Source organism: Aethalodelphis obliquidens, unplaced genomic scaffold (genome assembly GCF_003676395.1).
Source record: "Aethalodelphis obliquidens isolate GAN/ISIS:26980383/991018 unplaced genomic scaffold, ASM367639v1 scaffold47, whole genome shotgun sequence".
Classification (NCBI taxonomy): domain Eukaryota; kingdom Metazoa; phylum Chordata; class Mammalia; order Artiodactyla; family Delphinidae; genus Aethalodelphis; species Aethalodelphis obliquidens.
In genome coordinates this window covers 15,297,882-15,322,810 of record NW_020837991.1, presented here as the reverse complement: position 1 = coordinate 15,322,810, position 24,929 = coordinate 15,297,882, and the positions used below count along the sequence as shown (strand labels likewise).

The window sequence follows — 24,929 nt, the reverse complement described above, 5'->3', positions numbered from 1 at the left end:
CCTATTTCCTCTTCATTTGTTACGTCTGGTGGGTTTTTATCTTGCTCCTTCATCTGCTGTGTGTTTTTCTGTCTTCTCATTTTGCTTAACCTACTGTGTTTGGGGTCTCCTTTTCGCAGGCTGCAGGTTTGTAGTTCTCGTTGTTTTTGATGTCTGTCCCCAGTGGCTAAGGTTGGTTCAGTGGGTTGTGTAGGCTGCCTGGTGGAGGGGACTAGTGCCTGTGTTCTGGTGGATGAGGCTGGATCTTGTCTTTCTTGTGGGCAGAACCGTGTCCAGTGGTGTGTTTTGGGGTGTCTGTGAACTTATTATTCTTTTAGGCAGCGTCTCTGCTAATGGGTGGGGTTGTGTTCCTGTCTTTCTAGTTGTTTGGCATAGAGTGTCCAGCACTGGAACTTGCTGGTCATTGAGTGTAGCTGGGTCTTAGCATTGAGACAGAGATCTATGGGAGAGTTCTCGCCCACTGATACTACGTGGGGCCAGCAGTTCTCTGGTGGTCGAATGTCCTGAACTCAGCTCTCCCACCTCAGAGGCTCAGGCCTGACACCCGGCCGGAGCACCAAGACCTTGTCAGCCACACGGCAGAGTCAGCTCTGGCGGAGCTCTGCAGTTCCTGAAAATGTTTTTAAAACCACCAAACTATAACTGAAAAGACAGGTCTCTTGATATCACACTTTGCTTATCCTTAAAATATCTGTCTGAGACGTCATCTAGATATAAAATACCTCCTTAGTAGCATCAACGGATAAGTACATAATGTACACATTGATCCAATATTATCTTTGTAACATGATGTGTAATTCAAACAGAAAAATCTTTTAATAAAATTGGTGGCTGCCAGCTTCCCAACCTACGTGTCTGTTATTGCCCCCGAGCTGAGCTGTCAGCTGAGGTGTTTACTCTGTTTTTATCCAGCCCTCAATAAGGAATTACATTTCAGCCGCCTCATCCCTTATCACCACAGGGTGCCAGCTGCTTAAAACTCTGCCAACACCCATCCACTCACCCACAGGAAGCAACTCAGGAAATTTTCAAAGGTAGAATGAGAAGAATCAGGGCTGTGCGTAAACGTGTTAGTTTTCCTCTCTCCCCAAAGTTTTCACAGCAAATCCCACTGCTTGCCAATTCTCTCAAGAGAAGTGGAAGATCACCCACCCCCTTTTAGCCCCTGGACTTGCAAATAAAGGATGTCATTTCTAGAAGGGGATTCAGTTTAGCATAATTGCATTAAAGCAAAAGCAAGCGGGCTGGCAGGATGCTAAAAAGTTTACTGTAATGGCTCAGAGTGCTTCTCATTCAGTTGGGTCTGTGTGACCTGAAGAAAACCACTAAATCTCTCTGAGCCTCAGGTTACTCATCTGGAGAATGGACAGAAAAGTCTCTCTGTAGCACTGCTGTAAGAATTCCATGAGATCAAGTTTACTTAGTGCTGAGCGCGGAGCCTGGCACATAGTAACCATCCATACTCGTTAACTCCCATTGTCATCGTCATCATCATTTTCCAGAGCTCCTTTGCTCGTCTCTGACACAGATACGCCAAGGACTCTAGCTCTGGCTTCCATCTCAAATTAAACCCACATTTCCAACACCTGGCTGGGTCTCTTCCAGATGTTACTCTCACACCTCAAATATACAAAACTGAACCGCTTGTTTCTTCAAAGCTGATTATTTTGAGAACTGCCAGAAATTTGAGGGTAATTCCTCTCTTGTGGCCAGATCTTATTTCGATTTTCTGAACCCCAGTGAGTAAATTTCAGGACACCAAATGATAGAAATGAGTCAAGGGGTGTCACATGTCCTTATAGTTTAAGCTAAAGGGAATAGCCAAACTAAATTATCCTTAGCCACTGGATTGCTCCATCACACTCCATCCTCAGAAGAAGGCAGAAGGCTCCAAGTGTTGGAGCAGCTACTGCCCACTCATGTAGGGGACAGATGGGCGTGCAGAGCAGGGCTGAGGCAGCCTTCCACTGACTCTCGACCATCCATCCACTCACCAATTGGAAGGGCAGTTGTCCTGAGTGGAAAGGCCAGGGATTATGCTTGCTAATTAATTTTAACTGTAATCTTCCTAAAGCTTAATACCATTTTCCTTGTCAATTCTTTTTCTGTCTGTTTCTTTTTGGGTTTTTTTTTTTGATTTTTTCGTTTGTTGTATAACTTTATTCCATGTTCTTGCTATTGATAGCCTTATCAAATGTTTCCCCATTACTTAACGTGTTTTACCATCTTTCTGGCTTCTGAAACTATTCCACTGGTATATTTTATATGTTTTTAAATTTTTACAGGTTATGCTGTGGTAAAACAACAACAAAACAAACCCAGTTGTTTCCAAGATTAACGTTTTATTTCGTGCTTTTGTTACATGTTGGCAAGAGTCAGCTGTGGCTCTTCTTTGTGTGTCTTCCTGAGGAAAGATCAGCCTCTATCTTTTTTTTTTAATTTTGAATTTAATTTAATTTTTTTTACACAGCAGGTTCTTATCAGTTATCTATTTTATACATATTAGTGTATACATGTCAATCCCAATCTCCCAATTCATCCCACCACCCCCCGCCACCTCCACTTTCCCGCCTTGGTGTCCATACGTTTGTTCTCTACATCTGTGTCTCTATTTCTGCTTTGCAAACTGGTTCATCTGTACCGTTTTTCTAGGTTCCACATATATGTGTTAATATACGATATTTGTTTTTCTCTTTCTGACTTACTTCACTCTGTATGACAGACTCTAGGTCCATCCACGTCTCTACCAGTGATGCAGTTTAGTTCCTTTTCATGGCTGAGTGATATTCCATTGTATATATGTACCACATCTTCTTTATCCATTCGTCTGTTGATGGGCATTTAGGTTGCTTTCATGTCCTGGCTATTGTAAATAGTGCTGCAATGAACACTGGGGTGCATGTGTCTTTTTGCATTATGGTTTTCTCTGGGCATATGCCCAGTAGTGGGATTGCTGTGTCATTCCTTGTGAATTCTTAAGCAAAGGGCCATTATTCTTCCCTAAAGAGAAAGGGAGCATCAGAACGAGCCATCAGCATCACTGAAAAGGATGTCCTGGAAACATGCAAACAATGCAAAGAAAGGGGAGAGGGGTCAGTGTGGACTGCTGGCATACGTTGCCTAAGAGCAAGAGTTATACACCTGCTGTCATTTTGTCTTCTCTGTAGGAAGGGGAAAGAAATTGTTCCATGGCAGAGCAATAGATATTTTTCTGAAAATCTCACGTAACACTGTTTATCTCACTTTGCTCTGCTTTTCCGTCAAAGACCTTACCACTGTCTCAGAGACCTAGAATATCAACCTTTGTTTTGTCTTTGGTTCTCGGCTGTCCTTCTCACCCAGGTCCTAGTGAGGAGCTGAAGAATCTGTTCTGAATTCTTTTTCCAGCGTGCGTCTTCCCCCTCCTCCCCGATGCCACCGTTGTATCTCAGGGGCAGCTGGTCCTTGACAGGATGCTGTAGTCACATGTTTTCTGATCTCCCCAGCTGCCACTGTAAGTCCTTCTTCGTCGCTGGTGCCGGGGGTTAGTTACTCAAAATACACATTTGGTCGTGTCCCTTCACCACAGCGTCTGGCTCCTTCCACCTCTTTGTCCTTTTCCCTGCCCTGTGTCCCCACTCTGCACCCTCTGACCCTGTAAGAGCAGAACTGGCTGCCCGAGTACACCTAGACCCTTCCAGAACTCCCTTGCCCTCAAGCCTCGCCTTGTGCTCTATTACTTATTTGCGTGTGTGTTTGTGTGTGTGGGTGAAATGTGTTTACAGACAAGTGCATAAAATGTATATTTACAGTGAAAAATTATAATGCAAACAATGGAAGAACTGCTACTAGGTCAGCCAATGAAATACCGCCAGGAGCCCGGAGGGGCCCCCCCCCCCACAGGTTCCTCTCTCATCACAGGTTCCTTTCTCTCCACTGGAGGCAATTTATTCATCTCACTTCCGGAATAATCCTTTTCTTGCTTTCTGAAAAAAATAGTTTTACTTCCTATTTTTGTATTCCCAAACAATGTAATTTTTCCAGTTTTAACATTTGTACTTGGAATCATTTGGGGAGCTAATGTGTATGTATGTGTATGCCCATGTACGTGTATTTGTGTAAATATGTTTGAATGTACATCCTGCTTCTTTCGCTCAGTGCTGTCGTTGCAAGATTCACATGTGGTATCCATTTTTCGTGCTCTCTTCCGCTGTCTTCCATTTCTGTACGTTATTTCATTATATACATTTACCACAAGTTGCCAGTTGTACTGTTAGTGTTCATTTGGATTATTTCCGTCTGGGAGCCCGTGAGAGCAAAGATGCTGTGAACACATGTGTGTGGCCATCCTGTTACAGTAGTTCACAGACATCTGTAGCGGATGTACCTAGAGACGGCTTTGCTGGGCTGCGAGGTATAAGCATCTTTTCCTTCGGTAGGTTAAGCCGAAGTGTTCTACGTGAATACATTTATTTATACCTCCTCCCAGTGTGATATGAGAGTTCCTATTTCTCCACGTATTCTCCAGCACTTGCCTTTTACCTTTTCTCTGTTCGTGCCAATTTGGTGCATGTGTAACGGTATATCTTTGTACTTTTAACTTACTTTTTTTTTTTGCGATGCGCGGGCCTTTCACCGCCGCGGCCTCTCCCGCCGCGGAGCACAGGCTCCGGACGCGCAGGCCCAGCGGCCATGGCTCACGGGCCCAGCCGCTCCACAGCACGCGCGATCCTCCCGGACCGGGGCACGAACCCGCATCCCCCGCCTCGGCAGGTGGACTCTCAACCACTGCGCCACCGGGGAAGCCCTTAACTTACATTTTTAAGTAACTTCGTTTTGGGGGTAAAACGATTCCTGGAGTGCAAATGTCTGTGCTTGTTTACTTCCCCTGTTTTGTCTTCCAGTTCCTGTATAGTTCAGAGGTCAAAGATTCCTATTCCTGAAGGAATTCCCAGTCAGTTAAACAACCCAGATTGCTTGTTTTTCGGCCGAGTGGGGCAAACACTCACACTATATTTCTTGGGCTTTCTTTGTTTATATGCTCTCTTCCAAAATACTTAAGGAATAAGGACTGTGTATATAACGATATTATCCCTGTAGCATAAAGGATGTATATGGACAATTTCTTTAAGTTTATTTTTCAGTCTGTGAAATGGAGCTAACACTATCTACCCCATGCAGTCTAGGGGTCTTCAATTAAATGAGGTGATAAGGTCAATATCTTAACTGATATTATGTTATGCAAATCAAGTTTTGAATAATTCAACTTCTAAAATGACTGATGGTTAATGTCACAAATATCCTCTGTGCAACAAAGTGATCAGATCTGTTCACATTTCCCAGTTCTGTGAAATTTCTCTGTGATGCTTATAAAACCACAGAATTCACTCTAGTCCTCTATTGCTTGAAAGTCAAAGAGATTTGGTATTTCTGAACACACATCTGGGGAGCAAAATATGTTCAAAGGTTGTTTTTGCTAAGACCTTTAGGGTACCTGCATTTTAGGCTCTGTCATGATTAGAAATTACTTGTTGCATCTTGAGTGCAAATGTATAATTTTTGAAATTGCTGAGTTTTTCAATTTTAGTAGGAATAATTTGGAATAATTTGACAATATTATTAAATGTTTGGAATAATAAAATATTTGTACCAGTCTTTAAAAACACACACTTGTCAGACATAACAGAGCATCACTTCCCTGAATCAACACAAGTCTGAGTCCCAAGTACAATCTGTTCAGGCTGAAAAGATCAATTTTCCTCTTCTAGCTAGTGGAAAGGAGCGATAGAGTTTCAGGGGAGGGGAGGTCAAGTTAATCCTGCTTATTAGCAAGTTCAGAGACAAAGGAAGTAACCTCATTAATGGGGGAGGAGGTACAGGTACTAACGGCTTTATGATGCTTTGATATTGGGTTTCTAAAATCAAATTGTCAAAACAAACCTTAGACAGAAAGACCTAAATAGACAGTTCTCCAAAGAAGACATACAGATGGCCAATAGTCACACGAAAAGATGCTCAACATCACTAATTATTAGAGAAATGCAAATCAAAATTACAATGAAGTATCACCTCACACCGGTCAGAATGGCCATCATCAAAACATCTACAAGTAACAATTGCTGGAGAGGGTGTGGAGAGAAGGGAACCCTCCTACACTGTTGGTGGGAATGTAAATTGATACGGCCACTATGGAGAACAGTATGGAGGTTCCTTAAAAAACTAAAAAGAGAACTACTATATGACCCAGCAATCCCACTACTGGGCATATACCCTGAGAAAACCATAATTCAAAAAGAGGCATGTACCACAATGTTCATTGCAGCTCTATTTACAATAGCCAGGACATGGAAGCAACCTAAGTGTCCATCGACAGATGAATGGATAAAGAGGATGTGGTACATGTATACAATGGAATATTACTCAGCCATAAAAAGAAACAAAATTGAGTTATTTGTAGTGAGGTGGATGGACCTAGAGTGAAGTAAGTCAGAAAGAGAAAAACAAATACCGTGTGCTAACACATATGTATGGAATTAAACAACAACAGAAAAAGGTGGTTCTGAAGAGCGTAGGGGCACGACAGCAATAAAGACGCAGATGTAGAGAGTGGACTTGACACGGGGAGGGGGAAGGGTAAGCTGGGATGAAGTGAGAGAGTGGCATGGACATATATACACTACCAAATGTAAAATAGATAGCTAGTGGGAAGCAGCCGCATAGCACAGGGAGATCAGCTCAGTGCTCTGTGACCACTATAGGGGTGGGATAGGGAGGGTGGGAGGGAGACGCAAGAGGGAGGAGATATGGGGATGTATGTATATGTGTAGCTGATTTGTTATACAGCAGAAACTAACACACCATTGTTAAGCAATTATACTCCAATAAAGATGTTAAAAAATAAATAATTAAAAATCAAAAAAAAAAAGAAAATGAACCTACAGACAGGTCCTGCATAATATGTTCTCATTGCTTGGGATCCTGAACTCCTTGAGACATGAATGCTACTTTATTTGAATTTAGCTCCCCAGTGCCTTGTGCTTGGCCCGGACTTACTGGGCGTCCGCAGGTTACTTTAGTGCAAGAGTAATGACATTTTGGCAGTGTGCCTGTGCATGTATGGGCACAGAGATTCCTTCTAAGCCTTCCATGAATGCATTCCAGAATGCATGTCCTATGCCTGTGGTGGATGGTGAGAGCTTATAAGTGTTTCCAGAAATTTTCTAGAATGACAAAATTTGTCTCCAAGTGCACAGCAGCCCTACATGGTGCCCAGGTGTGGAGATGTAGCTCTTAAATACAGTCAGTGGGAAACACCCTTTTGCCAGCTACGCCTCCAACCTGGCCACCACAGTGACCAGACATGATAAGATGAATGATCCAGAAACACCATAAGTTTTAATGGATGAAGATACAGGGAAGGAGATTCAATGTCCAGGTCCAGTGCTTGGTGAATTCAGGCTTTGTATCACTTTACGGGATGAAAATGTGCACACTTGGGTGGCATGCTTTATGGCACGCCCAGCCACCCCCATGATGCTTTCTCCTTAGATGGCTTTCAAAGTAGAACAGACTACTGTGTAATTAAGGCTATTTGGGGCATCTCTGTTTTTCTTCGAAGGCCGGATCTGAAGTTTCTTGGTGCACAGAGTGAAGTTGTTAGGATGGTACTGTAATGGGCAACTCAGGTATAAATACGCAGGTATTTAACTGGAGTGTCACAGGACTCTGATTCAGAGGGGCGATCGTAAAAAGGTGTGCTTTCGTGCCTTTGGGACCCAACCATGATTTTTGAGAAATACCTTTTTACTGACTTTATTCTGACCTGTTTGCCTTTGCTGAGTTGAGGGTTTTCAGCAAGCTGGGAAGATGTAATTCTGAAAAAGACCAGCTGTTACAGAAGGGAAACCACAGGGATGCAGCCCTTTTAACTATTGTGAATTGGAGTTTTTCTTTTTCTCTCTTTCTTCCCTTCAGAAGACATCCTTCTCTTTCCACCTTCTTCTTGCTTCCATAAAACAAATGATAAAGCAAGCGTGGTAAAAGCTAACCTTTGGGGAATCTGAATGAAAGTTATAGAAGAACTCTTTGTAATGTTTTTGAAACTTTTTTGTCCATCTGAAATTACTTTTTTAATTTAAATATATGCCCCCGTATAAGTTTTTAGGTTCACATCTTCACCAGACCACAACAAATAAGTAGAATTTAGAAAAGCCAATGGGAAAGTGAAGCATATTCCGTCTGAAACAGCGGAAGCAAAGGCGTAGCCTGGGGAATGAGACCTTGAACTTCTTGAGATGAACAGGGGCTAGACCTGACCTGAGAGATGGCATATGCTATGGAGCAGCAAATATATGTTTGCATAGATGAGTGGGGACAGAATATAACAGGTGAAAATCCTACAGTGGAGTTGTGATTTTATGTAGAGGCAAGTTTTTTGTGTAGAACTGGTCTACCTTTTTGGTCTGTGGAAAAGGATACTGTCTTAGTCTGTTCAGGCTGCTATAACAAAATACCAAAGACCGAGTAGTTTATAAATAACAGAAATCTATTTCTCTCAGTTCTGGAAGCTGGGAAGTCCAAGATCAAGGCCCCAGCATGGTCACGTTCTGGTCAGGGTCCTCTTCTTGGTTCATAGCCATAGCCGGTGCCTTCTTGATGTGTCCTCCCTGAAGGAAGGGGGGCTGGCAACCTTCAGAGCCTCCTTTATGAGGACTCTAATCCCGCTCATGAGGGCTCCACCCTCATGACCTGCTCACCTTCAAAAGGCCCCACCCTTTAATACCATCACATTGGGCATTAGGATTTCAACATATGAATTTGGGGAGGACACAATCATTCAACTGTAGCAGATGTATTAAACACATTTATAGTATAGAAAGATTTATACATAATGAGCACTTAGAGGATTAATGTAGAGCAGCACTTTAGAAGCATTGGTCCCTTTAATCATTTGTAAGTTCCGGCCAGCATGTCTATTCACAAAGCAGACCCCCTAAGGAACGTAGTTTCTTTAAAACATGTATTAATATTAAACATACATTAATTCAACAACATTGTAAATCAACTATACTTCGATTTAAAAAAAATTTACATATATTAATTCAGACCCATTTTCCACAGTAAACCAAAACAATACAGATGTACTCTATGAAGCTCTTCAATTTTATAAAGATATTTAAGGACTTTAGGGATGAAATCAGAAATGTATTTAGATCCCTGCAATTTGGAGCCCTAAGGAAACCACACAGAGCAGGAAATCCTCTAAATCAGAGACTAAGTCTGGCACAAGCTTTTGATTGTTGTGCGAGACCAAGCTGAGCCCTGAGACCCGCTGTTATATTTAATTGAACACTCTAATGACATCCTCTGAGTACACTGCTTTAATAACACACTTATTTAAAGTGGCACAACCCATGTTTTCATTCTGTAAGTCTCAGTAGTGACACTGACATTTTCTCTTTCCCTCTCTGCCTCATCCTCTCCCCTCCCTGCCATACAAATAGTCACTGTCTCTTTAAATCACATTTAATAAAGTTTCCTTTTTTCTTTTCTTGTTTTCTTCCCCTGTTGTCTCATGTTGGTAGCAGGTTAATCCTGAATTTATGATAAATGCAAATGGATTAAAGAAAATCATGAGTTCAAGATTATTTTAACTTCACCAGCATAATTGTTAATATCTCCGTCGTCCCCTGGGCTATGTAGGATTACATCAATTAAGTTGGTCTCTGTAACTGAACGCATTAACCGTAAATGTGACTGCCATGTCTTTCCCAGCACCCTTAAAGTATTTAATTTGCTTGCCTGTAATAGATTGTCAGAGCAGTAAACTTCTAAGGCAAGTAATGTAAATGGTGTAATGATGATAATTATCTGAATGGATCGATTGGAGTGTTATTGCAACATGATATTGTGGGTAGAAGCGAGATACAGACATCCCATATACATTCCCATTTTCAACTTTATTTCCTTACGTATTATTTCCCAAGATTTTTCAAGTGAAAGCAATGTAAGCTGGCATTGCTGTTCTCTCCTTTATCTCTCCCCATCATCCTCTGTGCTGTTGCCTTATTAAAACCAGCAGACCCCAGGGAAGCTAAATTTCTCCAAAGAAAGCAGTGACTTTATAAAACTGAAATTCTAGCAGTCTCTCCATTATTCATGGTATCCAGATATTTGAACCGGAAGTCGCTTTGTAGATTGGCTTGTATGTTCCCTTCACTTATTAACTACTAAAGAACTGTAATCCCAGAAAGGTTCCATGACTTGTTGAAGGTTACACAGACTGCTATTGCCAGGTAAACTGCCGGGGGTAGAACCGGCCCTCCCACCTGGGCTGGGCGGGGAGCTGAGAGGTTACACCGGCTGCAGGTCTGAAGGGGGTTCAGTGTGACAGGCCGGAACAAGCCCTGGAGGAACCAATAGCAAGTCAGGAAAAGCTTTCCGTTTAGTTTGGGTGGGGAATGAAATGATGGAACTGTCTGAGGATAACCAATACTTACAAATCTGAACAGATGATCAGCATGAGGGTGGAAGGATTGGGCTCTGTGGCAGATGTCTGTCCATGATGAAAATGGAAAGAATAGTGTAGGATCCCACCTGAGGGACAGGAGTGTTGGGACAGGGTGGCTAAAACAGGGATTCGAGCCCAGAGGAAAAATGTCGAAGCCAAGTATTAGAATGGAAAGTTGAAGAAGAAACAGGGATTTAAATCCTTGGATTTGAAAGATGACCGGGTCGGGATGATCTGACAGTGGCGTCCAAACAGACTGTTTACTTCAGCTTTTGTTCCCCATCCTGGTTCAGTGACACCACATCAGTTTCACTGGTAAGTAACAAACAGGCCTAAATCTGAAACTTTTCATACATCTGCCAAAAAAAACAAAAAAAAATTCAAATCATCAAAGCACAAATAAAACCACACGGAACCCACACCTTCTGTGTTACCAGAAAACAGAACACTAGAACTTCAGTTGCTGTCCGCAGAAGAATAAACTCCAAATCCTGTACCCACAGCACTATCCACAGCGAGGCTGTGTGTGCCAGGGCAGGGTGGTAGCAGAGGGTACAAGGAAAGCACTCCCAGGATGAGAAGGTCTGACACCACGAGCTCAAATCTCAGGACTGGCTGTAGGGCAGGGCTTGAAAGTGTACGGGACCTAAGGTGACCATCTCAGCGAGGCCATGATTCTGGGGAAAACGAGGCTGAGAGGAAAGGTACCGTCTGAAGATGTGACTGTGAAGGGAAAAAGAAGAGGGAAAATTTCAAGGTGCTGTGGAAATAAAAGAGAAGTATAAGACCAGCCTCCCCGGTCATCATCCAGCAAAGAGGCTAAAACAGGGGTGTATAGGGCAAGGGTGGAAGAATAGTACGTGAAAGTGATAAACTGATAAAGCAGAAAGAATGCAAGTAGAGAACTGGTAGGAAAGAAGGTGGGGGAACAGTTGATTTTTGCATATATAGCAGGAGGGGGGCAGGGCACAGGATTGTAATGATGGTAAGAACAAAGGGAGTGATGGGCCCTAGGAGAGAATCTGTGAGAGGTGGAAGGGGTGACGTTGGAGGGTTAGGAGAGGAAGTGACACCTCGCTCCTTTTAGTATAGTTTTGACTTTTGGAATCATGTTCATGTTTTCCATATTCAAAATATAAAATGAAACCAATGAGAAGAGGAGAAACTAAATTTGAATACTATCAGAAACAAATGACCTGAACTGAAACAGTTTAAACATTTTTTTGAAACAGTTTAAACATTTTTAATTGAAGTATAGTTAATGTACAGCCTTATATGTTACAGGTATACAATATAGTGATTCATAGTTTTTAAAGGTTATACTCCATGTATAGTTACTATAAAATGTTGGCTATATTCCCTGTGTGGTACAGTGTGTCCTTGTAGCTTATTTTATACGTAGTAATTTGTACCTCTTACTCCCCTTCCCCTATATTGTCCCTCCCCCTTCCCTCTCCCCAGTGGTAACCACTAGAGTTCTCTGTATCTGTGAATCTGCTTCTTAAAACATATTTAAATCTAAATAAAATTAAATTGAGAAAGAAGCAGATGTTAACTTCCTGAAAATTTCTCTGGGTCTCATAAAGAATATTCATAAATGCAACCCTTCCAGCTTTAGCTTCAAATAAATAGTGTAGCCACACTGAGGTATGAGGGGTGAGAAAGAGCCAGTCTGGTATCTTTTGAACACAGTATTTTTACTATATACCTGCATTCTAAAGCAAATGTGAATTCTTCTTAGTACTATTTTTTTGTGGTGTGACCATTTCGTACGCACTTTAGGATTGAAGAAATGACATATAATGATGTCAGCAGCCCGTGCTCTCACTCTAGAAGAAGGAAGATACAAATATGAAAAGGGAGGGCAAGGAGGAAGTCTGTGGGGGGTTTTGTGTGTGTGTCTGCACGTGCGCACGCATGTGCAAGGACAGAGGGAGGGGAAGAGAGGAAGAGAAGGGAGAAACGCTTCCTTCCACTGAAAGAGACTAGGAGCGGTGATCCCTCAGTAGTAATTTGCACACATTAATATCCAGGTCTTAGTTTCCAAATATCATTGCCCAACTAAAAAGAAGCAGGATTCCTTGGAAAAATGGCTGCTTTCAGGGATGGGGCACCAGACAAGCAAAATGGGCATGGAACATTTCCCTGGGCCAAAGAAGAAAGAACATGTTTTAAAAATGAAGGAAATATGTCAAAGGGCACAGCTTAGAGATTCACCTTCCCAAAGCTGAGAAAACTGAGCATCAGAATAAATACTGAGAGTGCAGACATAGCCCTATGAATGCTAAAAGAATCCATGTATTCATACTGATAAATAAATAGGAGAAACACTTCCTTATGACATCATGCAAACTCGTAAATGTAGGCAGAAGAATGGTAGAAATCATCATTTTCAACCGAAGTCATTGTTGATCCAGGCAAGATTCGTGGATGGCTGCTAAAATAAGTAGATAAAAGTTTGATGCAGAATAGGAGATTTTCATAGTCTCAAAGTATGTGCCCCCAATTTGCTTATTAATTCTAAAAGGAAAGATAGTAAATTTACAGTGGAGAGATTTGGAAGACTCCACCTTAACCAAGTGATCAAAGTTAACATGTCCAATTATGGGACAAATGGACATGACACGATTCTGATCTGATGCACTGAGAAGGACCCAGTATCATTTCTGTGCCATTACTGCAGGGTGTGCAGGTGGAAACTTGAAGGAAACCCAAATTAAGGGACATTCCGCAAAATAATTGCCCTCTACTCTTCCAAATAGATGATTTGTCCTTCATCCAAGATCAGGTCCCGATCCTGGAGAGCATTCTAGGTTGGAAAGAACTTTTGCCATAACGACATTATTGGGACAATGGATGAATTTGGAATAAGGACTATAGGTCAGATTGTGGTGCTGTATTAATAAACACTGTATTTCCTGACTTTGAAAACTATACTATGGTTGTCTTCGTTATTGGGAAATACACACAGAAGTAGTTAGGGATAAAGAGCTCACTCTCAAGCTGCAGGAGAAAAATTGAAAGAGAAAGAAAGTGATACAGGAAATGTGGCAAAATGTTAACAATTGGTGAATCTAAGGAAAGGGTACGCGGCAGTTCATTGTACCATTTTTGCAAATCGTCTGTAAGTTTGAAATTATTTCCAAAAAAAAGTTGAAATAAACTATAACGGGAAAATGTGAATCTGTGTACCTCCTAAAAATCGTACCATAGTTCTGAAAAAAAATGATCTAAAGGTCTGTATGCCCACTTCTAAATGTCAAGGAGGGCTGTCATGAGGGGTGGGTAGAGCCAGGTTTCCTTGGGAGATTGGGATGGTGATCACTGTGGCAGCCATGGGATGGGTTAACTTATACAGTCCAGGATTCAGGTTGGGGCCAGCAGTGGCCAAAGTGAACCCAGGTCACCAGACACAGAGGGCAGTTTTCATGCCACCATTCCATGCTTCTAAAACCTAATGTGCTTATACTGTATACTTTTGTTCCCTTATTATTCTGCTGGTAACCTAGTAACCATATTCAACCTAGGATCCTACAGTAACTTATTTAACGTTAAGGTACCTACAAGGCTCTTAGGAGCAGGAAAGCAGTACTTTTAAAAAGGCAGGGGGAGGGGCGAGGGACTCTTAAGGATGTTCAATTCTTAAATTTCTCATTATAGTCTCATGTTCAAAAGTCATTGATTAACCAAGAACACAACATGTTTAGTTTGCTTTTGGAATTACGCTTTCACGAATTTACCTGAGGTTCTCTTCTGTGACCTAAACAAATACCAGGTTGTGAAACTGTGACAGGTCTTAATGAAGTGGATTAAGGCATTTCTTCCATTTACATTTTCATAGAATGAAGTAAACATTATAATCTTTTTTACAGAACACTCTCGCATCAGGCCATGATTTGATTTTCTTCCTGTTCAAAATATCAAGTTTTGCATTTCTTTAAATGCTAATGCCTTTTTGTGAACAATAAGACAGGAGTCATCCCTGAGAGATTTATAATAGTACTTAGAGCAAACTCGTCAAAGATTCTTCTACAAGAGTGTTTCGGATCCTGAGGAGATATATTTAGTAACTGTATTGAAGGTGTTGTCACGTAACACAGCATTTCATTGATTTATCTGTATAATTTTTGTATCTCTACTGCAGGCAGAGAATTCAGCGTTGGCTTTGGAAAATGAAAATCAAAGGGAACAGTATGAGAGGTGTCTTGATGAGGTAAGGGGAGCGGGGTGCTTCTGGACAAGAGGCTGGACTGTTTAGGATTCCCTATGTTAGATCTTAATATGTGTCTGTTACCGGTCTCCAGAGAACATTAGCATTTTCGCCTTCAAAGGAAGGCTGTAAACATGGTGAATGTGGAGAAGGAAGGTCAGTCAGTCCCCTCCCCCTCCCTCCCTATATCCTTATATGGGCATCTGCAAATTCCTCTTGGTTATTGTTTAATATGCTTGGGGCATAGGTTGGGAGATACTTCACTGTATGATAAATTCGTCCTGTCCGGTAAGTGTGATCCCAGCCCGTGAATGAGAAAAGCCACCTCAGGGCACGCTGCATCGCCTCCAATTGGATGCCATTTCTGAAAAAGCAAATCCTTGATAGAGTGGGTGGGGACGATGTTCTTCGCAGTTGGCAGCCAGAGGGGGAAAGTCAGTGGATTGAGAACAAGGCAAGAAGAGAAAGGGAAGTAAGGAGGAAAATTTGAGCAGAATGGAAGGAGACAGGGCTACACGCCTGAGGAAACTGGAGAAATGTGATTCGACGACGATGAAGAGATGACGGCAGAGATGGTGGGTGGCTCGGAGTTCCTGAGAGGGGAGGGAAGACTGAAGTGTATGCAGGGCCCTTGTTTTCCCCTCAGCCATCCCCTCACACGGCGCCAGGGATCGTACCACCCATCTTTCCTATGTCATCCAGCCCGGACTGGCCGTTGGCCTCCCTGACAAGCTCTTATCTGGGACTTGGTTGGTGATTGGAGTTACTCATTTGATGGGATGACTTCTCTAGTCATCTGCCTGATACCCTAAGACTTGCACATATTCTTCTAAGAGATTCTGTTTAAGAGCTGTTATGATATAGCTGACGGAGATTTTAAGAAAATAAGAAAAATTACATTCAGTCGAGTTCTACTACCTTACCGGTGGAAACTAGCAATGTATCTTCAGTCTTTGCCTCTTCACTAACAATTGGGAAAATCTTTTCTGACAAACACTCTTGAACTTCCTTCCCCCTTCCCTCCCCCAATCCCCCCCTTGATTGTCCCAGAAGGTGATGGGTTGAATGACAAAGAACACAGGTTCAAATCCCAGTTACGGCATCGTCACCTCCGCCATGTACTCCTCTTCTCCCTTGAAACTAGAAATGGTGTTTCCTTCAGAGTTCCACCTGTGCTGGATATTTTCCTACACCAGTGCTTCTTGAAACGGGATCCCTGGGCTGGCAGCATCAGCCTCATCTGGGAACTTGTTAGAAATGCAAATTCTTAAGCCCCGTTTCCAGCTGTAGAGAATCGGAGACTCTGGGAGTGGACGTGGGCCTGGCTATGATCGATCTGTGTATCAACAAGCTCTCCGGGTGATGCTCTTGAGCCCTACAAACTAAGAGCCATTATCCTCGTACCACAGATCACTTTACTTCACAGTTACTTGTTGAAGAACCCTCAAAATGTCCCCAGAAAACTGTTTAGCTATTTAAGATTTTAATTGTTTCGTATCTCCAGCCATATATATTAGTTACTCAAGCAAAATGGTGTTTGCACTCCTCTGCCCTGTCAAGCCTTAAAAGGACTCTGAATAATCTTTACACTGTCCAGAGTTAAAAGAATCACTCAAGTAAGTTGACATAAAAGGAGGAGTGGAGACTCAGTGTCTAGTGAGGCCAGTTCAGCCCTCTCCCCCCTGTTCCCCAGGTACTTGGTCCAATCAAAGTTTAGGGCAAGAAAGACCAAATAGATCCAAGGATATTTAAAGGAACAAATATTGCCCTTGGGTCATATGTATTGATCAGCAAAGTTCCACTTTAACCTCCTGCACAGAAATTTCCAATGAGACTTAATCTGCATTTAGAAGTCAAATTTACGTGAATCACACCACAGAAACTTCTTAGTTGTCACAATTTTCGCACAAGCCATCCCCCCCCCATCACTCAAAAAACTCCCAGCATTCCTTTCTGGAAATTCACAGCCTGCCTTCTGTACGTTCTCTATGCCTGCATTCCGAAGGTGTCATTAGCATGTGTCTGGTGAAACCGAAGTTTTCACCCACAAAATCATTGAGTATAAAGTTTCCACTGAAGACAGAATTTTCAGAGGGGGAATCCCACTGTACTTTTTTGTTGTTGTTCTTTTATTTGACATGAGAACGGTTTTATTTAAATCATTGATCACTGGTGCAGTACTCAATATTAGGACTTTGAAACGATTTCGACAAAGTCTGTTTCCTTTTAACAGATTAAAAAACCGAACCCTAGTTGGCAGAAGCTAATGCTTGCGTCACACAGCTAATGGGAGGTAGAATCCTAAAATCTGCTTCCAACTGCCACCTGTACCTGACAACGCCAGGCAAGGTGTTTATTTTTGTGTCGCACAAGTGTAAGGACCATATAATCTGGATTAACTTTATAACAATAATTTAAAAGGTAGAAAAGGGTCCCATATTACAGAAGTTTTTAAATTGACTATTTTACAATTTATATTAATACAATAAATGAAGAAAACTGACAGCAGAACAGGCGAGTGGTCAGCCAACACACAACACAACGTGTTAACAAACATGGCCAAAGGATCGGTGTGTGTCATGCATTACCTTCCGTGTAACATCTTTTTTGGAGGTGGGGAGGGAACATAAAGGTGGATTGATTCAAACTAGCCCTATTAAATACATCTATTAAGTTTATATTTTCTTCTGAAATTAATATTTGAGTGGAACACGTATGAATTATTCACATAACACCAGCTTTCTACTGAAGTTTAAGAATCCAGCAGATGATGTTCACATTTAGGCAAATCCTAGGAGCAGTTGCACTGAACAATATTCACTCAATCGTTATGAACTGCAAAATAATACTGGGTATTTCAAAGTATGAACTACAGATATGATATAAAAAAATATATAGTAGAACAACTTTCTAACTTTAAAGTACAAATGGTTAAGTCACCAGTACCTACTTCCACACAAATTAAACAAAATCAGAATCAACACTCAACTTTTAGGAGAAGCAGTTTCAGTCCCGGTTTTACCACTTAATAGGAGAAAGATCTTACGTGGGTCCTTTCATTCAAGGATGATTTGAAAACCAATTCACAAAGTGAATATCTTGGATGCCAGCTAAGAAGACTCTTCAAGGACCTTTCATACTAACTTGGAGTTGGGGGACATACAATTTGAGAAATTAAATGATACCGCCCCTCATGCACACCCAGGTTACCCACAGTGAGTCCGGATCACACTGCAGTTCCTAATGACCTAAGTTGAGAGTCTCGTTTCTCCACATCTCTTATCCCGTGGTACTCGACGTGGGCTACAGAACACAAAACCAGCCTGTGTTCTCTGTGGTACCACCTGGCTGATACGGATACCTAAGTGTGCACAGGATTGAGTTCAAAAGCTCTTCAACTCATCAAGGAAAAGAAAGAATAAAAATGACACCCTTAGTTTACACAGGCTGAACCTACGTTGATCACCTAGTACATCTTGAATTGGCTCCCATTAGTGGTAAATAGAATACTTCTGTATTTGATGTAGAAACCAACAAACTTAGGTTAAACCAAGCCTTCACTCTGTCAGTGCAAACTATGTGTATTTGTGTGTAATGTGCCTGTTTTATATACAAATCATAAGTAAACTTTAAAATCTGAAGCAGTGAGTCTGACGTCAGTCTTCCTACTGCCTTGTGGCAGTAACTGTTTAACCCTGCTGGATCAAACTCGCTTGACTCCCCACACTTTGAGGCCAAGGAAGGTGCTGTTAAGAGCCAGAGGGAAGTCATGTGCAGCCAGCCTGCTTGGAAAAGCCAAACATGGACAAGATCTTTCGTAAGAATCCGAGTAGCTCTTGTCAACGCTTTCAACCTAGGTGACCCCACTAGCATTAACAGGATTGATTTTGAGGTAGCTACACAGTTTTAAAGATGCCATTAATGAAGATTATGGGCAATTTATGGTATAGCCGGTTAATGCCATTCAGGTAGCTGATTTTTTTCTCTTTTGATGAGAAGGAAAACAAGAAAACTCAACAAAATAAGAGCACATCTTCAGTTCACTTAGAAGTCAACATCCAAGGTAAAGGAATTCTCTGTCGGACTGGACGTCACTCCCATCCTCTGATACTTGCCTAGTCTCTTCTCAAAGAAGTTAGTCTTCCCTTCAGTGAAATAGCCTCCATAAAGTCAAATGGATTTTCTACTCTGAAAACCTTGCTAAAACCCAGCTCCAGCATAAGTCTGTCTGCCACGAATTCGACGTACTGCTTCATCAAAGCGCAATTCATCCCGATGAGCTCCACTGTCAGGGCCTCCGTGAGGAACTCGTGTTCTGTCCTAGCTGCATTGACGATTATTTCTTTGACTCTCTGCTCCGAACGTTTGTGTAGCAGGTGTTTGAACATCAGGCAGGCAAAGTCACAGCGTAAACCCTCGTCTCTGCTAATAAGTTCATTGGAAAATGTGAGGCCGGCCATGAGTCCTCGTTTCTTGAGCCACAATACAGATGCAAAAGAACCAGAAAAGAAGATTCCTTCCGCTGCGGCAAAGGCTACGACACGTTCTCCGGACGTAGCCTCTTTGTCTTCGATCCGGCGCAAGGCCCAATCTGCCGCCTTCTTTACAGAAGGCACTGTCTCACTGGCATTGAAGAGGAATTCCCTTTCTTTGGAATCTTTAATGTAAGTGTCAATGAGGAGACTGTCCATTTCAGAATGTATGTTTTCCACGGCAATTTGGAAGCCATAGACATAACGGGCTTCCGTAATCTGAACCAAGTTTTCATTTACTATGCTATCACTTGCTGCAGAGAAAGCCAGAACACACGAAGTGAAACATCTCTCTTCAGGCTTCAGGGCTTCCCAGGGCTGAATGTCCTTGGAAAGGTCCAGCTCCTCAGCTGTCCAGAAGGAAGCCTCCGCTTTCTTATACATCTGCCAAACATCACGGTATTCGATAGGAAAGATGACAAAGCGGCAGGGGGTTTCTTTCAGAAGAGTGGTTCATCCTCCACCCTGGGGGCAGATGGCTTAGGGTTCGGCTTGGCGGGCTCCTGGCAGGTCCTCCTTGTGGTCCCACTGAGCGATGGGGGAGTGTCCTTCCGGTCCGCCAGGCTGAGCCCCTTCATAGGCGAGAGCTGGAGGAGATGCTGCTGCTGCAGGCCAGCGACAGTGGCGGGCGGGATGCCAGGTGGGGCTGCGCGCGGGTCGCGGGATGCCAGGTGGGGCTGCGCGCGGGTCGCGGGACGCCAGGTGGGGCTGCGTGCAGGTCCTGGGCCCTCCGTCTTTAAGTGCAGAAGTTTAACTGTTGCCAAAGAGGGGATCTTCAATAAAGAACCACCTGTGAGCAGCATAAATGTTCTGTATTCATGAATCCCGGCCCCTGATTACACATGCCTGTTGTTTTGTAACTAATTGCATGAGGGTAGGCAATCCATTTCCATGCATTGTAAGAGAACACTCTCAAAGGGGTAGTTGAATGTAGTAATAATGCCAACTGGAAATTCTTTTCAAGGCTTTTCATACTCATTAGATAAACCAACAAGGTAAGGCCTCATGTAAGTTATTTCCTTGCTAATGGGTTTCATAAAACATACACAGGTGGATAAAATATAAATTTGAAGTGTTCTTCAATCCCTTTTGTACTGATTGTTATTTTCTGGGAAATGAACATATCGAGGATTTGGGGAAAGCACTTGGGGGTCGGAGACTCCCTCTGTGTGTTCTAATAAAAGGGTGGGTTTATTCAGAAGGAACAGACACACATCCATAGATACACACACACAAATGCATGCACACACATTGTCACTTCACCACCACTTCTACTGCCACCCAACCCCTCATCTCCTTGCCTTGCAATACAAAAGCAAAACCAAGGACCAATCTTGGGTTTTTTTTTGGAGGTGGGGGGCACTGGAGGTCTTCATGTTTGTATCTAGCATCTTTGTCCAGCCGTTTGACGGCTTGCTGGCAAGCAGTGAAGCGCTCTTTATTCTCAGTATCACTTTGGCCAGTTCCTTTAAGACCAGCTTATTCTCAAGTAGAGAAGATGATGACACATACCATCTCCTCAAACCGCTGCCTTGCTTTTAGATGGATTCAGCTGTATCCTCCAAACCTTTATGGGATATCAGCCATGCCCAGGCCCTGGGATCTCGAGGTACCCCCAGCCTAGCAGGAGAAGTGAGGGGCGTGGTTAATCCCAGAGGAAGGAGGTGAGGGAAACTCACAGAGGAACGAGGCTACGCTGGGTCTTGGAGAATATACAGCAGAGTCACCAAAGGGCAGGCGGAGCAGTGGGCGGGCGGGCAGGTGGTGAAGGGGGCAGAACTGAAAGGGCATCTTTAGGAGAAAGAGCTGGAGCGGGTGAAGTCTGAGATCTAGAAAGATGAGTGGTTCTCACTCTTACTGGCACATTGCACTTAACCTGGGGAGCTTTAAAGGAACCACTGGCTGCCGCCGCCCCTCAGAGATTCTGATCTGATCTGATTCTGCTCTAGAGTGGAGCCTGGGTATTCACATTTTTTAAAGCACTCCAGGGGCTTATAATATTCAGCCGACATTAAGAACCACTAGCTTATGTCTCTGAATGTGTGCTTTAGGGGGCATTTTCAGAAAGCATCCGTAAGAGGATGAAGTCTCCACCAAACTGGTTGTGATGATACAAGAGCCATGTGGACCCATGTGGAAATTGAGTGATTTCCAATTCCTTAACAGTGTCTGAGCAAAAAATACACCCTATCCCAGTGTTCCTCAGAGCGTGTTTCTGAACCCCTTCTGCATCAGAAAGATGTGTCTCGATTGCTAAAAATTTGATTCTCTGATCTCGCTCAGCTACTCTTAAGCAGAATGTAGGGTGAGGAAATTGGCAATTTGAACGAATTTCCTAGGCAAAGCTTTTGCACACAGAAGTTGGACCTGCCTCCCCATCAGGCCATCCGAGTTGGACCAGGGTTCGTAGGCAGCCAGGGTGCCGTAGTATCTGAGTTCTCTGACTTCTCTGTGCTCTACACTTCAGAGCACAAGGGCAGGGAAAAGCAGACCTCTGGGTGTAGTTCAGAAAAAAAGAAAAAAGCATCAGAATTTCTTTTAAACCAAGGCTAACTAAAGGCAGAAGCAGGTTAAAAACAGTTCTTCCTTTTCTTTCTGGTTCCTATGCTATACGGCAAGACTGGACTGTGGAATCATTATCAGATATTGTCATTGTATAGCCCACATCTGGGAACCTAAGTCATCTTTAAAATCAATATCTTGATAAATGTAGATGGAAGATGATCCCGCTTGTGGCTCTCACATGCTTCAGGTGTCCATTTCATGTTCATTTCATGAATGGATCATAAAATCAACAGATGATCTACTTCTTGTACCTGCTCTAGACTCTAATCACCACAGGCAACACCTATGTTCTCGTTAGCATTATCTCTCCAAGATCCAGCACAATTCTTGGCCCAGACTAGGTCACTTAATGCGTATTTGTTGAATAACTGAATGAACGAATGGAAATTATCCACAGCAAATTAATTTCCAAATTAGTTTTCACTGGAATCCCATATATAAATCCCCCCCTCTCCCAGGGTCTTACAGGATTTTTTTTTACAGAGTAAATAAATAATATAGGTGCTTAGTGATTTTTATTTATGCATGTATTTTACACACACACACACACACACACACACACACACACACACACACACTTCATCCCTTTACAAATAAAAGCCCTTCTTCTCAAACCATCCTTCCTTAACTGCTTACCTGAAAATGTGTTTTAGTTTCTGAAGTTGGAATGATTAGATTCAGATTTAACATTTTTGGGGTGACTGCTTTTGATCAGGTACTGCCCAAGGTGCTTTCTCTGATGATGTCTATCATCTCATGCTTTTTTTCACAATTTTAGAGGCAGACGGTTCCCCTGCTGGACAGATGAGAAAAATCAGGTTGCTTCCCCACCCCCATACATATCAGTGAATGACCAACACAGGCAGTATTTGAACCCAGGTCTTTTTTGTGATTCTGCCCCAGTGCTCTTCCCACCTGCCCCCAGCTGCCTTTCTACAGTAAACCAAGCTCAGAAGCAGAGAAAACTTCTCCAAAGCACATTTCCCAAAAGGCGCGCTTTAGCGGCCAGGTTTGTACATTACGTTGCTGACATGACAGTGACTTGGCATGATAAAGTAGCGCATAAAAGGGTGAGAGCAGGGTCACCAAGCAGGAGGACAGGACCGTTAAGCATGGTGTCCGCTGAGTACCTTACACGCCCCGCCCTGGACCCCATCCCCGACAGTCTTCAGGATGTAGTGAGCACTGGCTCCCTCTGGAATAAACTCATTCAGCCTCAGGGACTGTTTGGCAATAAAGTGACAGACCACTCTGCAGCCCTGATTCTCCTCTCTCTGCCCACCCCCCCCCCCATCCCTCTTCATCTGACAGGGAAGAAAAACAAAGACGTGTGTGGGTCACAGATGAGCCAAGTGTCAGAGGAGCTGGCTTGTCTGAGAGAATTCTTACGGAGAGGAAAAGAGAGATGTACCTGGCCGCTCTTCTTGGCACCCCTGTTCCTCCCGCCCGGCTCCCCCGCTGCCCACACCCCTGCTCCTCTTCTAGATTCAAAGAGGGAGGTTTCCACAAAGAGCCTAAGGGAGGTTGTCAAACAAGCCAGGGGCTTAAGGACCGACTGTCACCTTTGCTCAGTGTGTCTCAGGTCCCCATGGCCCAGCCCAGCTGGTCCTTTTTCTTTCTTTGGAGAGGAAAGCTGTCAGCTGACACTAGAAGGTATTTGTTCTCATTAGCTGGGCCTGCCGGGGTGTGATTATTTGCAACCCGAGTGCTAAGGGCAAGATGCTATGATGAGGGCAGGGGCCCATTCCAGGGATCATCTTGTGAACCTATTAGAGGTTGCAGGCACAAGCTCCAAATAGTTGTTCTGTTGATGCATCGGGGAACCTGAGCTGTTAAAAGTAGTAACAAAACCCAGGAAACTATCTTTAGAGGCAGTACCAAGGAAAGCATGTGTATCACATGCCTGCTTTTCTGCAAGGAACCTGTGAGCCCTTCTGGGTAATAGAACCCCATGTCAGTAGGTAAAGAAACAATGCATTCGTATATCTTTGTTCAGTTTTCAGGTAGAGCAAACAATTGTCCAAAGTACGTGCCAAAAGGAACTGTATCAGAGATAGAGTCTATAAGCCTATAGGGCAAACATATTGGATTGCAAAGATATAACATATTTACTGCTACAGGCTCTTACAGATAAGGTATTCGTTTATGACTCCTGCTAAATCATGTAGAGAGCTATTTTATGCGACCACTGTGCCACAGACTGGTTTAAGTGAGGGACCAGTTCGGAGGAAGAAAAGAAAATATTGATATTAGGCAGTTTTATGAGAATGTAAATCAAATCTAAAGTTTGCTATCCAAAAGGATTAAATTATTTATGGTATAAATTAAGTTTGGTACATTGTTCCTGATTTAAGCAGCATGAATAGTTCAATTCTTCTGTTTTTTTTTTTTAATTTGCAAGAATAAAATAGATGGTATATAGTTTGACTTTAAATTCACAGTTACAAATTGAAATGAACATTTAAAAACTGAAAGATTTTCAAGACTATGCTATTGGTCAATTTGTGTTGGCCGAATAACATTTATCACCACTGTGATCGTGTATAAATAAAGTAATAAAGGAAAAAGTAATGGTGCCAGTTACGGAAAATACAGTTTATTTTGGACTATGATAGTTCTTAGATATGCTTCTTTAACTTGGGCTGGACTAAAAAGCAAATTACCTAAGAATACTTTTTCTTCAAAACTGTAGTTAGTTTCAGTGAAAGGCCTTTCTTTTTTACTTAATGTCAACAATATAAATTTGGAAAGGATTCTGATAGGGAAAAGAATCCTTCTTGTGCGTACAGTTCAGTGAGCCAGTTGTAGGTAATCTGATTCTAGTCATTTACTGCTTGTGGTGTAAATGTCTGCTGACCACAAGTTGATTGCAGCCTGTATTTTAATTTTCAGTGAGGCTTACTGGTGGCTCACTGTCATTAAGGATATGCTATTTCGTCAATATTGAGTTAAGAAACAATTAAGCCCCATGAAAACATTTTTACCGTAATCTGTCCCCCTATACTAGACAGAGAAATGAGCACATACAGTTCAGCATCATCAAAAATACATTTGTTATCAAGAGAAAGAGAAGAGAAAAGTGTGGTCCTCAGCCTTAGGTTGAATGTGAGAATTACCAATATGATTACATGAT

General features: G+C 42.6%; 1 protein-coding gene and 1 pseudogene across 6 annotated transcripts in view; one reads left to right on the top strand and one right to left on the bottom strand.

The window, feature by feature from the left end:
* NCKAP5 (NCK associated protein 5) overlaps positions 1-24,929 on the top strand; it is a 1,064,528-nt gene that overhangs the window by 851,511 nt on the left and 188,088 nt on the right. For all 6 annotated transcript variants that reach the window (XM_027082618.1, XM_027082617.1, XM_027082619.1 and 3 more), the window contains one exon: positions 14,634-14,702. In XM_027082618.1, the coding sequence (XP_026938419.1) occupies positions 14,634-14,702 (69 nt within the window). The remainder of the gene's footprint in view (positions 1-14,633; positions 14,703-24,929) is intronic.
* On the bottom strand, positions 18,744-19,747 carry LOC113607335 (ribonucleoside-diphosphate reductase subunit M2 pseudogene; annotated as a pseudogene).